General features: G+C 45.6%; 1 protein-coding gene across 1 annotated transcript in view; it reads right to left on the bottom strand.

Annotated features, from left to right (window-relative positions):
- The window catches only part of LOC8031902 (dachshund homolog 2), a 79,178-nt gene that overhangs the window by 40,857 nt on the left and 22,541 nt on the right, over positions 1-15,780 (bottom strand). The window contains exon 2 of the mRNA XM_042289736.1: positions 15,396-15,420. Within this exon, the coding sequence (XP_042145670.1) occupies positions 15,396-15,420 (25 nt within the window). The remainder of the gene's footprint in view (positions 1-15,395; positions 15,421-15,780) is intronic.

Below are 15,780 nucleotides of genomic sequence, written 5' to 3'. Positions count from 1 at the left end.
GAGAGAGCCGCGGGGTTTCTGCTGCCACGTTTGTTTCGAAAAAGCTTCCCCCTCCTTGGCCTGGCAACAATCGTAGTCAATGTGCGTGCAGTTTATGGAAAGTTTATAAAAGTGCCTCCTGTCGTCTCCTTTTGAGATGTTACGCGCGTCCGCGGACTGCTATGTAGATTAGTGCGAGAATTTCGGTGAATCGGGTTTCTGGTCTTTATTATACTTGCATGGGCGTAGTGGCATTGCGTTTTTATATTCTGTTTGTTCGAGGAGGCTTGTCTGTTGTTGTTTTTTTCTTTTTGTTTTTATGGGACTCCCAAGCGCAAGCTCCGAAATTTTGAATAACGAAGGTAGGAAGATGAAGCTTATTCTTCGCGAAGTAGTCGTTAGATACTTGAAATATAGTCGGTCAGGGAATAGGTTTTCGATTTTGACCTAGATTCAATAGCTTTGCTCTCTAACATTGAGAACGACCTAAGGTCGCTGTCAGAAAAAACATAGTTAAGCCAACCACTGTGCCCCTCCCCATTTTTCTGCTGTCGGTGAACGCGGACTCGTTTGTAAACACCGCATTGCCATAGATCGCAGAAGGGCAATGTTTGTTTGGTTTTTTTCTCTCTTGTGTTGTCATATTTGTTTGAGCTTAATAAGAAAACTGCAAGCGATACGCGATAACAAAGAAACACATCTAAAATGTCGAAGCGTTTATTAATTTATTTTCCAATTCTTTCCCTCCCTTTTGATAGGGGGTTACTACGAGAACTATACAGATTAATGCATGAACTGCCCAGAAAGAGAAACGAATGACGTCATATACATCGGAACAAGGTATAAAACGGGAAATGCGTTTCATGCCTTTGTTTGCGCTAAAGGGAAGGTTCGTTGATAATGTAGGCACACGGACAATCGCTGGACGTTGCGATATTTTATGGCATTTCCCTTTGAGGGAAGTTATTCTTTCCCATCGTGTGCCCCAACCGACCGTTGACTCGGGAGTCGCTGTAAGGCAGCCGTATATTTCAGCTCTCCCCAAACAGCGGACGCGAAACTGGTTTGGAATTGGCGAAAAACGGGGTCCGCGTGCATTAGAATACCGTGGGCGACGAGTACGGGTAAGTCCGTGCATAAACGCCGCTTCTCTCGGTTACAATTGCGACTAACGCCCGTAAATTTCCCTTTCTTCTGCACCACTCACGTTATAGTTTATAGACCTGGGTTTAGTACCAAAACATATAAAGTCAAGGTATATATTATAAAAATACGCCTACAGCCTACTTAGCCCCAAGATATATATATGTATATATATACGACGGTGCCTCGCGAGGCTTTTCTTTATTTTGTGGCGACGCATGGGCCAGTGATGCCTATAAATTTATAAAGCCACGCAGTTTTTGACATTTTTAGAATTTAGAGCGACACAGAGTTTAAGAATGCATGGATTGGGAAGAGAAACACCGAATAAACGGGAAATAAAGAGTAGACAGAGAAGAAGCGAACTCACAACTGAACGTTTATAGAAAACAGAATACTATCAGTGACGCTTATCTGGCTGGGTGCCTAGAAAAAAAAAAAAAAAAAAAACTTTCTTAAAGCGTTTTTTTTTTTTTTTTTTTTTTTTTTTACGCGTTTTAGTTCGCAAATCGTTCTTGGGAGCCTTTATCGACTTATGCAGCATTCTTGGCGGGGCGCTATTAAAATGTCCGAAATTCGCGAGTAACGATAGTCTTACACGAGTCGGTGTTTATGATGCACTACTAAAATTTGCGTTTTTCGGGGTTTATTTCGAATGGCCGCAATACTGTAAGGAGGCATGTAAAAAAAGGTAAAGGCGCGTTAATGAAATTTGAGCGCGGTCCAACGCAGCCTGTGGAAGTTCTGGGGTATTCCTAAGAAAAACTGCTCGTCTTGCTCTTTGCAAATCCTTTAGCCTGGAAACTGTGACGTTATTCTGACCGGTAGATAGATTTCTGGGAACTATGCGATGTTATCCTTCAAGGTGCACCTGAATATGTAATAATAATGATCCAATGTCTAATTTGGTTTGTGTTGTCGCCTTGGTTCTGCCGTTTTATTGGGATAAAGCTCAAGTTCGTACTGGCGCAGGGTGTGGTTGATTGCATTTACTGGCTTTTGTTAACGTACGAGTTGGTCATCTACACATTGAACTTGAACTTCTTTCTGCCCTCAAATCTGCAAAATATATAAAAAATTAAAGCAAATTAATAACACTCATAGCCGAACATGTCCGAAACAGTTGAAATTCGGCCGCTGTTTCGAAACTTCCTGAAACCCGGGTTTCGGGGCCCCAAACATGTTTCGGAAGTGCAGTTTCGCCCCATCACTATATAGCCTCACTTATGCGTGGAACACGCACTCATGCATATCACGCTTCGCGGCGACCAATCGAAGGCGAGCACTTGCCCCCGAAACGACGTTCCTACGTGGTCGCAAACCAAATGTCCAGCGCCGAAGCGACCAATCTGAAGAGTACGTTCGCGGCTTAAAGGAACAAATAAAAATAAAAATAAACCAATCAGAAGGCAGGAAGCCTTCCGCGCAGCACGCAATGTCCGGAGATGAGAGAGCGTGACCGCAATATCTTTGAGACACCAGAGCCATCTGCCGGCTCCGGTGCAAACTGGCTCCAGGTGGTTGCCCAGCGCGCATGCGCGCGCAACTGTGACGTCACTCATAACCAAATCAATAAACGGAGAAGCACGCTCGCGGGCAGATGCACCATCCACGTTTTCCTAATATATATATATATTTCTTTTTCTTTATACATTTTATACATTTATACATCTATACATTTTGCTGCGATTTTTTTTTTCCTTTTTGTGTTTTTTGTTGAGTTGGGACCGAGTCTAATTCGATGTCCAAACCCGAGAATGTGGGTGCCGCCGTTTGACACCGCTATCTTTTTTTATTTGCTTCGTTAGATTTCTTTCGGCATCGTGGGATGCGATATGACAGACATCTGGAGGCTCTTTCGCTTTCATGGCCACTTTTATGCAGCGCGAATAGCTTCCACGTTTTTCTTTCTTATTTTTTTTTATTTCTCATAATTATAGCGCATCGACAGCGCCGTCACCATTATCGGACAAATATAAATGACAACCGCGCGCAGCGCTCACGTTAGCTTTTCTCTTTTCTTTCATGATTTTATCATTATTATGGCCCCCTTCTCCAACGACTGTCTGTCAGTAGGAATTTGTCACACGTGGAGTCGCCTCACAAAAGCTCCCTCTTTATGTCACCCACTCGCTTTCACACCATGTCCCGACCAAATTTACGAAGTGGGGGAGAAAAAAAAAAACGGTCCTATCGTTGCCCTCTGTAACAATTGTAATGAGGGCCGGTACCCCTGTTGGATGCTTCTCTCTGTCTTTTTTATATCTTCAATTCGTTTTCCTTTTTATACCAAGTTTCGGATAGGAATAGGAGGAGGGTGGTACCCCAATGCGATTATACGGGAACCACTCTCAATTGCGTGCGTCTCCCTGTATACCGAAACTTCGTTCATAGCTTAGTTGAGAGTCCGGTGGATGCTACGTGCTCGTAAGTTCGCCCACGTGATCGCGCTCCCTTCCATGTGCCCCCGCGCGGAGAACGGGGGATCGGGGTAAGGAAAGAGAGGCGTTGATTGGTCGGCCAAGCGCGCAGCCCCCACCTCTCTGTCAACTTGGGGGCGAACGAAGTGCAATGTGCGTGCTGTTGGCACTACTCTGTCGGGGCTCCATTGTGATTTTCGGAGCGTGGAACTGAACGCGCCACGTTGCGTTTTTGACAGGGTAACAACACTGATTTTGCGCAGTGTGTGTACGCGGGCGTCGTTCTTGAGAATTCTCTTTCTCTCTCTCTCCCTGCCCGGATTCTCATTGGCAGACCGTGGTGACGTCACTAGTTGCGCCTTTCTTAAAGGCGTTGTTTGTAAAGGGAGGCTACGGGAGACAGTCAGAATCCAAAGCCAAAATCCAATGCGACCCCCAAGAAGACATCGAGTCGACCTGGCGCCTTTTCTAGAAACGAACCTTTCCACGTTGTTTTTTTATTCTTTAGTCGGTGATAGGTTAAGGGTAAAGTGGAAGGTACCCTTTTCCTCCTCTCCCGCGTTGGCTCCGCTAAAGTGGAGAGAGGTGGGAAGAGCTTCCACTTTTTCTCTCAACCTGTCACCGACTGTAGGAGTGTGCGAACGGTAATTGGAAATTAAAGCATGTTCGTTATAGGCTCTATTTTGCTATACATGAATTCGTTATAAGGTAGAGACACTGGACAGCAGTCATTTACAAGTTAACATGGGGGTTCTGACGCAAATGCACATCATTTCGGTTGCAACTTAATTTTTGCAACCATGCTTTTTTCTCTCTTCCTTTTTTTTTTTGGGGGGGGGGGGGGATGGGACGAGAGCTTTTTTTTTTTTTCTTTTTTTCTTTGGAGGAAGGAAAGGGGGGGGGGGGTGCGTCGGATTTTTTTTCTTTTTGGAGGGGAACATTTTCGTAAAATTTCACTCCCAGTTGCGAAAACGTGTTTTTTGTTTACTGCGATTCTCTGGGAATATGCTCATATGACTCTATACGATATAAGTATATAGACAAACCGTGGCCCTCGAATGCATATGTACAATTTTCACAGACTTGTGCCAATGTCAAATGCGCTAGACAAGATGCTGTATTTCAAATACTTTTGGTAGTAACTTCGTACCTTGCAAAGCGTTTGCTACTCTATTCTGATTAAATTTTTTAGTGTATTGTACTCATTATCTTAGATACATTTTTGAATCTTTGAAAACACTTGTCGCGTGAATTTTTGCAGGAATCGGCCCAAGCGCAAAGGCGAGCGATTGCGAACTCGAAGCTGAAGCGACCGAACATGAAACAGAAAACAAGCCAGGACCATAGATGCAGGCTCGAAACGCCAACGAGAGAGCAAGTCAAAGGATAAGAGAAGAAGACGCGAAGTGTTTTGTTTTCTTTTTTATGATTGATCCTGCACGGCAAGATTGGCAGTTTCTTCCTCAAGTCTGGCACTCTCGGGAACACTGTGGAGGGAACGGGGATCTCGCCCTTTCACGAAGAAAAATCTTGCAACAGCAGGGAGGGAACAAGCTCGGGCCGGATGAGCTCTTAAAATGCAAACAAAGAGTTACAGTATTTACTCGAGTAATAGCGGCTCTATTTATGAACAACGCCCTTCCGTCTAATTTCCCATGGAACACATACGCAGCCATTCATTGCGTTGCTCATAAATAACATAGAGAATGACCAGATAGAGAACACGATTCTTCATTCAAATGCAATCTTCACAGATGGTGTCTTCGCACGAAGTCGTTATCTCTGTCCTGTAAACAGCTGGAATCAGGCTGTCAATCGCGGTGATTGGCAATCTGCGTGCTCCGCGGAAAAGCAAACCGTCAGGTTTTCTTCATAAACAGTGCGGCTATTACTCGAGTAAATACGGTATCCCAAAGTTGTAGGTCTTTAGTATGAAGAGAAAAATGAAGAAATCGACAGTTACAAGACAGGAGGACACCTTTGTATCCCCTTGTGTCTTTCTTCTTGATCTTCACTTATCCCCGAACGCAGCGTTTGGATAATATAATTGCGTATTTGTGCGCTTAGTAAAACGATGCCTGCAAGGATCGCAGCGAGGGACCATACATAGAGCGACCTTTTTCTGATTTTTGTAGCATTCACCAGTGCGATACTCCTTCTTGTACTGTGACTGCGTAAAAGAGCACTGCAATTTTGTTACATTTGCCTTTGTTGCTTGCAAATAGAGCGTTCTGGTTTCACTGAAATCGATATTACGCAAGGCAGAAGTATCTTCAAGAGTAATTATATTTCATTACAAACATTTGTATTCTACACAAGATAGGTCGCAAGGAAAGTAACTCTAGTAGTACTCTAAGCACATTTTGATGTATGCATTTCTTAATTTATCTTAAATACTTTTATTGAGTTTCTCTTTCAACATTGGTTTTTCAGTACACTTACATACACTCTCAGAAAAGAGAATATATATTCTTACACCCCTTGTCCCATATACGACACTCCGAAACTTCATTTCGACGTAACGCGCTGTCGTCAAATAGACTGTTTCAGTCTATTTGACGACACGAGGTGCTTGAGTACGCTGAGATATACCTCATTAAACAGCTAAAACACTTGGGTTGCCAAAGGCACGGCAGCGCTTTTTAGACGAGGACAAAAGAAAGACAAGAAAGGACACGAGCGCTCGTGTCTGTCTTGTCTTTCTTTCTTTTGCCCTCGTCTAAAAAGCGCTACCATGACTTTGGCAACCCAAGACCAATACCAACTAGCCCAGCATTCAGCAGTGATAAGCTAAAATACGTGGCAAAGACTACAGAAAAGAAACACTGAAGTTTTGCAGTAATACCAAGAAAACCACGATTACCTTTTTTTGTAGTCATTAAAACGTACATTAGCTATTTCAATAAGTTGTACCAGTCGGCTATCAAGCCGCCTGTGAAAGTTGGGAACGACGGTTCGGCCTCAACGCGGCTGTACGTCGAATTGAATTTTTTTGGGGTGTCCTAGATGGGACAAGGGGTGTAAGAATATACCCTTTTTGTTTTTCTGAGAGTGAAGCACCAATGTTGCACTAACGTATCAAGTGAAACAAAAGCGTAGGGCCCTAAATCTGCCAGAGTAAAGGTGGACGCACGCAGATTTTTACTTGGTGAATTACGGACGTTCTACTATACGATGAAGCCTGCAAACAAGTTAAAAAGGAAACACCAAAACCTCGAGGCCATTGAACTATTTTAAAGCTATAAGAACGGATCGGTTTCGTCCAATTATTAGCAGTATTCTTCTTCGGCGTGCGTGTCATTAAAAGAGCACTGTTCTTTAAAAGCGTTACCCGTGACATGCGTTTAAGGTTATAGGTAGGGTGTGTACTTTCCGGTGTTTATTTGTGAGAAAAATCGGCGGATGTTTTTCGGTGTTTATTTATTTTCAAAACACCGGTGTATTTCGGTGGAACGTCTTATGACGAGGCTAAAATCGGTGATTATCGGTGAAAAAAAAAAAGCGATTGATCACAGACAGAGAGTTCCAATTTTATTCACATAGTTCATACACTTCTTCTCTAGGAAGCAACTATTTCTCACACTTGGTTATTATAGTAGATGCAAGCATACTTTCATGCTTGCATCTACACATCTGCACATGCTTGCATCTTGCATCTATTGCGGGTTGCGAACCGCAAGGAACGTGCTGCCGTCATGGCAGCACGTTCCTTGTGGTTCGCAACCCGCAATTATGAAAACGCACGCTCTTGTACAACACGGACGTTGGCATTCTCTTCCAGGAACCACAGCAACCTCTGAATACATGGCTTGCACCGACATCACTTGGCCAGACACAATCAGGAAAAGCCACGCCAGAGCCTACCCTCCACTGCGTTAATTTTTCCCCAAAAGGGGGCCATGGGAGAGACAATGGGGGAAAGGCGTATGAGAGCTTAGCTTTCACTGCGTTCACTAGACGCTTTTGACTCCCAGGAAGGAGGGCGAACTGACGCCACCTGCAAGCCATGTATAAACACTGGAAGAATGCAGGATCCACGAGATAACACGTTTGACGAACCTCTACGGGGAAAGGGTTTCGCTACGTCGGAAACTAGCAACGACCGGTGTTTTTCGGTTTTAACCGGGGCGAAAATATCCAACCACCGGTGTTTTTCGGTTTTAACCGATTTTATATTTTCGTCACCGACGGATGATTATCGGTGTTTTTCGGTTAAAACCGGAAAATGCACACCCTAGTTATAGGCGACACAGTGACCGCTATTGTTTTTGCGTCATAAAGAAAACAAACACATAATAGCGATGACAGCATTGCTCTCAACCAGGTGGTAGCAATTGTCACGGGCGGGTTTCAACATACATTCTAACAAAAAAGAGGAGTTTTTAGAAAAAGACGGAATAAAGTTTCTAAAATTAATACACCGGTTGCTACTCAGGATATACAGCAGTAAATCGTGTCGGGCGACATTTAGAGAAGGTAAAACATGAATTTTGAGGTCGCGTCCTTCCAGCGCGTCATGGAAAAGAGATACTAGACGAAAAGAGCGCAGGTTTGAAGTGACAACGAAGGACAGACAACGCTCAAAGGGTCTCCTCTTTTCATACACCGTGATGACGTGGAAAAGGAACGACAAAAGGGGGAAAATAAGAAAAATTGAGAGCCCCGTAGAAGCAAGGTTACGCGCGCAGCGCCATCTGGCGTGGGAATGGGACACTAATATCGAAGGGGCAACCCCCGGGAAAACGTGAAATTCGGATCCCCGCACGCAGAAATGAAAATAAACCCCAGTCCAGATTCACGAAAAAGAAACGCAAAATGAAAACAAAATCGGTGGTTTAGTATACGGCAGAGATCGGAGAGCTTTCTAAACAGTGCCGGGGAAAGTTTTGAAGCAGAGAAGGGCGGAGGGGGGGCAGTTTATATTATAGGATGGGGAGGGGGAGGGCGAAGGAGGGGGGGGGGGTCAAAAAACACGATATCGGGTGTCGCTGCAGAATGGCCGGTTTTGTTTGTAGTTAGGGGCGGTATATTTATAGGCTTCCTTTTTGCGTAAAAGGGGGGTAGAGTAGTGGAGAGAGGAAGTATGACAGGGGCATTTTTTTTCTTTTGGTTGTTTGCTGGCCCGAGAATATGAGACACACGTGGCTCCGTCGCTGACAGGCGGATGTAGGGCCGAATGGTTTGTGGAGATCACAGCGGCAGGTTTGGAGAGTGACTCGCCGCATTATTATGGAAGCTCCGGCCGCGCGACCCGTGCGAAATTTGCAGCTGCGAGGGCCGCTTAGCGAACGGTGATAACGGTGGAGTTTGTCGCTCTTATCAGAACGCTTAGTTCGGTGATTTGAACTGCGAAATGGGCTACAACATTTCGCATTTCTTCGTGTAGTTTTGAGGATGCCACTTTAATTTTGGAATTTACTTTAGGCTGTGCGGATCCTAATGCGTGCTTCACATTGACCCCACGTTGGGCGCCAATGTTGAACACCGAAATGATAGCAGCCGACTTTAACGCTTGCTCCCCCCCCCCCCCCCCCCCCTTTTTTTCTTTCCCAAGCCATCTTTCTCACACATTCTTTAACTCCCCGTGGTAATTAGATATACAGAGCACACCGGCTTGCTGCTGCATGCACGGCGTCAACACAAAGTTTTCTTTTTCGAAGAGTGGGGTATATTATTCGGGAGGTCTCGTGGTGGTTGATGCGCGAATACTTCGCGCTCTGCCTACGAATAGACGCCACTCGACAGAGACACAAAATGGCGACGGTCAGTGAAGCTTTCCCTTCCATTCGATGTCCCACCCTGCTCCGCCACTCTACAGAATGCCTCGAAGCCGGGCTTTCGTCCTTTGCCTTCATCTCCTTCCCGAAAAGTACTTCTCGGAAAAAGCTAAAGAAAAAGAAGAAAAAAGAGGAGCAGTAACGCTACACAGAACGTCGGAGGCGGAACCCGGATCGAACGACGAAGTCCCATTCGCTCTGACGCTCATTTTCATTCAGTCCGTGTGTGCGTGTGTGTCTCGTCGAAGCTTCCCATTTCTCGTACCGGCACCGCCGCGAATGTAGATCTGAAGGCGCCATCACAAAGAAAAAGAAATAGCAAAAAGAATAAAAGAAGACTAGGACGAAGAAGGAGGCGGTTCGTTTTGGCGCAGTCGTCGTCATTCGGCGCAGGAACGCCTACCGTGTCGGCTTTTTGCGAGTTGGCCCCCCTCCCGTCGGTCGCGGCGCCGGCGCAGCGCAGAGGCGGTCGTCGTGTCGATTCGGACTGCGCCGCCGTCTGTGCCGCAGTGGGACGGACTCGTCGGCGTTCCCTTCCTCTTGCGAGAAACGACGGCGGCGACGGGACCCACCCACATCGGAGGACAAGGCAGGCCCTTCTCCGCGCCGAGGAGAAGAGACCAGAAGAAGAAGAACGCGAGTCAGCTGACTTCTCGGCATCATGCATCCACGCACTCCGCCGGCTCCCCCTTCCCCATCGTTGGACGTTCCGGAGCGCGCCGGAAGATGGCGCGAGGAGCGCGGGATGGGGGCGCCTTCGGCACCTTGGTCTCGGAGCTTGGTCTGTAGCGAGGCGCGCGGGACAGGAGCTATGATGATGGCAGTGATGGTGATGATGATGATGATGATGGTGATGAATATAAAGGAGCATGGGCAAGGGAGCGAGGGGTAAGTTCAAAGAGAGAAAGAGGGAGGAGAGAAAGAAAACGGTGATCATAAAATGGAGTAGTCAGGCGATCACAAAATTTTGCTTTGAAAAGAGGCAGAGATCGGCACAAAGATGAGTGTGGAGATCTTAGATTCGGGATGGATAGCATGGGAGTTTCCGCGGCGGTTTCAATGACAATTAGAGTCTATTTTAAAGGTGGTCTTCTGAGCGCTGCCACTCGTAGTGGTATTCCTCTAGCGAATATCAAACGTGCTGCATGCTTTCATTGACCATAGCCCGGCGAATCCATTTTTCTCTTGGGTGATAAACGATAGAAAGCTGTTATAAGCCTCTGTGATTGATCGCCTAATCTACCGACTAATCCATCACTGCGTTAATAGCCGATTATTTTTAAAGTAATTATTCGGTTAAATGTGAACCCTGTAAGCTTGTCCCGTGCAGCATTTCTGATTCTGCCGTGCTTAACCTAGAGAAATAATTCCTGGCGAAGCCTTGTACGCCATTATTACAAGGTGCACAACCGCGAGGTTCTTCTGCTTCTCACCTAAAGAATTTAATACGTTTAACTAAAGCTAAACTATAATTGTTTTTTATCTACTACTTTCTAATCGAAAATATTTCATATTTTATATATTGCAGCCGTTTTGATCGACCCATGCAAGTGTGGGGTACAGTGGACTTTCAAACCATCATTACACATAGCTATCAAAATTATTAGCAAATAAGATTTTTATAGCTAACAATGAACGGCAAAAAAAGCTTGTACAACACATGTTCAAAGAGGTGTACAACACCTATTTCTCTATTGCTCCTTTTGATTCTAGAGTTCCAAGCTGATGCCTTTCCGTGTTGGCAACCTCCGGGTTTAGATTCGGCCTGTGAGAGATTCTAGAAGGTTCAACCAACGCGTTCGCTGGGTCAAGGACATTCCCAGCTGTAGAGTTCGACTGACGCGTTAGCGATAAACGTTGCTATACTGTCATACTGTTTACAGCTGTTTTTTGGATTGCCCATCTGCTTTTGTTGTTATAGGGACATACTAAGGTTAGAATTAAAGGAAGGTTGTCTAAGCTGCGTTGTACATGTTACTCCTGAAATGCAACGAAAAACGGTTACTCGTTACTTGCTAAATAACTAAGTAATTCTTCTTCTTAAAAAGGTAATAAATAGTTTACTCGTTACCAAAAAAAAAAAAAAAAACTACGTAGAGGTGCCTGTTTACTAGTAACTCGTCACGTACTTGTCTGCTCCCATGAGGATAAACACAGTTCGCGTGTTCGGTGCTAGGCTGGTGAGCGCTGCGCTCTTGCTTGTGCATGTCTCTAAACGAGGAGCACGGATATTGCATAGCTCAAAGATGTCACTGTGAGGTCTCGGCGGGTGTCTAATGGCTCGAGGAAGGCATCTAAGGACACTCGTTACGTACGATTACGCCATGTGCTGCCCAAAAAATCACAGAATTCGGCGGCGGCCCCTCTAAGCACTTAATTTATGGCCCTAGTCGGATAAACGACTCGACTGGTTGGACCAGATTCTATCACCAGTCAAATTACGTCGGGTTAACGATACGAGGAACAAGATAGTGTCTGCCAAACGTGTGGCTCGGAGGAACCTAATAAGAGCCATCGAAAAGAGTATAAAATAAATGGATGGCGCCGCTGAGAACGTCGAAATTGTTGCCATGCTCTCGTTTGTCATGTGTCAGTTTCCGCGCGGTTTGTACCTCTGGCCATAAGAACAGCAAGCTTGTAGCAGTAATAGTAACTGTGATGAGAATTTCAATTGGTTGAGGACAGTCGCGGCACCACAGAAAGGCGACAGGCCGTAACATGAAGGCCCGCTGTGCAGTGTCTATATTTCATCTCACCGCAACGTGGTAAAGAGCGGAGCCCCTAACGAGCCAATAAGAGTGACTCGGGAGGACGACGTGACCAACTCCCACCAAACATACAGGGGCAGGAGCGTACCCCAAGTAGTTCAAGAAAAGGGGGAGGGGGAACTCCCCTCTTACCGGGACCCTCTTGTGAGTGTTCCAGACGTCTCTTCCCCCCCCCCCCCCCCCCCCCCTTGGAGATTAGCCTGACACTCAAAGTTCCTACAAAACCAGCGCTCCTTTTTTTTTTTTTGCCTCGCCAGGGGCTTCGACAGCACTGCGCGTAACTAGTGAGGTAGGGCAAAGTCACGTGCCTTCATGGGCCGCGCTTATTGGCTCGCTGGGATTGTTGCCTTAGCCGTTTGCCAAGTCACAGTGGGACGGAGTGTAGTGAAGGGGATGATGCGATCATATACAGAAGATAAGGACAGATTGGTCTTCTGATCATCGCCCACTCTCAAAAAGGTATGTGCGTCTACTTTCGCGCACAACACTCGGAGAGCCAATCCCCGCAACTGACGGAGGAAGCTCAGCGAATGACGATGTCAAAACATCTGTTTAGTCCAAAAAACGGAGTCTGAGTTGTGACATTAAGAAGCAATGCGAAACGTCACGCTTGCATTGCTTAATGTCACAACTCAGACCACGTTTTTTGGTCTGAACTTATGTTTCGACATGGTCATTCGCTGAGCTTCCTCCGTAAGTTGCGCTGATTGGCTCTCCAAGTGTTGTGCGTGAAAGCAGACGAACACACTTTTTTTAGAGTGCGAAAACAAACCGCTGCCAGACTCTGCCAGTACGGATACGAGGGTAAGATTCTACACTGTGAGGGCCACTTCACCCAGAAAATGAGATGAATCTGCAAACGCTCTTTTCTGCATCCTCGTCTTTGCGCATTAAATTGTTTAGCTCCTCAACAAAAAAAAAAATATATATATATATTTATATATATATATATATTAATAATACTTGAAAGACATGATTTAATCTTTGACATCACGGGATCCGTTGCGTGACACAACGAGAAACTGTGCGTGAAAAACAAGTCTTAATTTAGACACGCAATTTGAAAGTTTATGTTCGGGAGCCTAATTTAGGGGGGCAGTTGTCTGCCCCGTCAATACCAGGATTTGTATGTTTTATTTGATTATTTAGGTTTTAGAATTCAGGTGCTTTTTTAATTTATTATTATTTATAGAGCACCTCGTTAATTGAGTACCGTTGTAATGAATGTAATATACGTATTTGTTAGGGCTTATGGAGGGCTCGGGTTTCGCAGAACCTTGTGAGTGTAAAGCCCGCTCAGTTAACTACTCAAGATAAAATCGTGCTGTCGGGTAAAGCTGAAACATCTAAGGAATATAGCGCTACATAAAAAAATATAAAAGCTGATGCTGCCGTGGCAACGTGACCTTATTTAGCCGATACGAAACAATTATGAGTTTGTATTAATCACAGCTTGGAAATACGTGAACAAAATCTGGGTTTTAAGAAATTGTACAAGCGAGCAACGTGAAAACAAAAAAATTCTCTATTTTTTTTTTTTTTTTTTTTATTTGGGAGGGAGGGGGATTTTGCTGGCAGTAGCACTCGTCGTCTTGAGGCTCAATCCACTTCCTCCTCCAAGTGGAGTAATTGCGTCGTGTGTTTGTTTAGACAGCTGGCAGCTGGTCAGCCCCAATTTCGGTGTAGATGAGAATGAGAAAGTAGGCCCTGTTAAGGCGACATTGCATGTTCGTTTGTACATTTCAACCTATCAAGTAGAATTGTTTCTGACATCAAAAAAGATAAATAAAAAAAAGCTCGATTTAATTAAGAACATGGTTTATTTCCTACATATGTTGGTATAGATTTAGGCGGGATAGTTTTATTCACTCTCATACGGCGCCATACCTCTCATCCGGGCATTAAATATATATGGCACATGCCACCACTCGATTTGACTGATGCAGTTCTATTCACTAATTTATTGGCCAGTTCATTAGACGAAGGAACTCGCCACGCGGTTCCTATGTCGCTCCAGGTCACACGTCTTATCTCTTCTAATTTGTAAACAAAGAAAAACGATAGCAAAGAGAGGAAATTGTACTGAAGACCTGTCGGTCCCCCTGTCCTCTTCTTTGAACTCACAGTCACTCACTAACACGCAATGTGCGGCGAAACTTGCAGCTGCGATCTTTTCTTACTTTGGACAAGCGGCAAATGCAAGCCAATTTCTTCGCACCTGATGTGAAATCAAGAGAACACAAAGTCAAATTTGATGCGCAGATGTTACACCAATGACGGGCCCCTTGGCCCATCATTTAGCACTGGGTGAGCCAATTTGGCCTGTAAAAAGCCAGTGCTAATTTGTGGCGATTTTAACTTGCATTACGCAGTAGGGATTATACACGATCAATCGCCAATATGACCGCCATAAAGATTGAAACAGGCACCAGCAGTGATTGAACGATTTTAGTGAGGTGTCATAAGGATTTTGGTTTACTTGTGCTTTTTTTAACTCTCGTTTTTTTTGTTTTTTTTTTTGTGCAACATCACAACACACAACTATTGTCCACTCTACGTTTATGATAGTGCTTACATCAGTAATACTCAAAACAGGTTGATCTCGCGGTACGGTAACGTCGCAGCGGCTAACAGGGTAAGCCTTAACGCAAAACCCGAACTGATAAATACTGAAACAAACGCGACGTTCAAAGTGGAAACACTCTCATGGAGGTATACAAGCGGAACCTTGCAGCGAAGCACAAATTACACTAAGTAGGGTTCTTCCTAATCGCGGACCCCGCTTGGCCAAAGTACGCGCTCGGCATCGGAACGTTCGTGACCGCGGAAACTAAAGTGCGCTCGACAGCGGCGATGGGTCCAAGTTATGGGTACCGCGGCACGTATATATATGCACACGGGACGCTTTATACTTTGCGCACGGATCCCTGCACGCTTCCTTCCGCGCCGCGAGGTGGACCGAAGACAAAAGGCAACCAGCCAATCGAGCCTCAACAAACGGTTTACGTCAGCGCATCTCTCGAACGCACCGACCAATCAGCTGCCGGGGAATGAGATACGTAACCGACGATCCTCGGGCGTCTCAACCAATGAGGCCGCTGGACTGTGATACGACGGTGCGCGTTGCCGGAGCGGGGTATGCTCACGCGTGCTTTGGCTCCGCTGCACGGTCAGGTGTGGCCGAACGTGTAGCGACGGTTGCTCTATAGCGTAAACGGAAGCACTAAATCAAGACTGGGGCGCGAGGGTGCAATTAAGCGGAGGCTATCGGCTCGGGTGTGCATAGCACGCAGCGCGATGCGCCGCACTGACCTCCCCCTCCCCGTTTTCTTTCTCTCTGGGCGTGACGATATTGTGACGTCAGAGTAATTGGAGTAGCCAAGAGTTTGCGATAAGAGACTCTCGTTGCGGCAGCGCGGCTTAGGGTGTGCGGAGGTAAATGATGGCGGCAAAACGCTTTCTGTGAGTCTTCTTGTCTTGTATTTATTTGACTGATAATTTGTTACTTTTGCGACGCGTTCGAATCAATCATACTTGCGAAGGAGTCCCTTTGCTGCCATGTTTTGCTTGGAGGGAGTGGCATGGTCTTTCGAACGCACCGATCCTCAGTCGTTGACGGTGTAGCTATGGAGCACAAGGTGCGAGAAATATTTCATCCATATGAAAGCGCTTGTACGACGAGGAACTTACCTG

This window comes from Ixodes scapularis, unplaced genomic scaffold (assembly GCF_016920785.2).
Source record: "Ixodes scapularis isolate PalLabHiFi unplaced genomic scaffold, ASM1692078v2 PGA_scaffold13__105_contigs__length_92229423, whole genome shotgun sequence".
In the NCBI taxonomy this organism is placed as follows: Eukaryota; Metazoa; Arthropoda; class Arachnida; order Ixodida; family Ixodidae; genus Ixodes; species Ixodes scapularis.
Note: the sequence above shows the minus strand (reverse complement) of the source record. Positions and strands in the feature narration are given on the sequence as shown.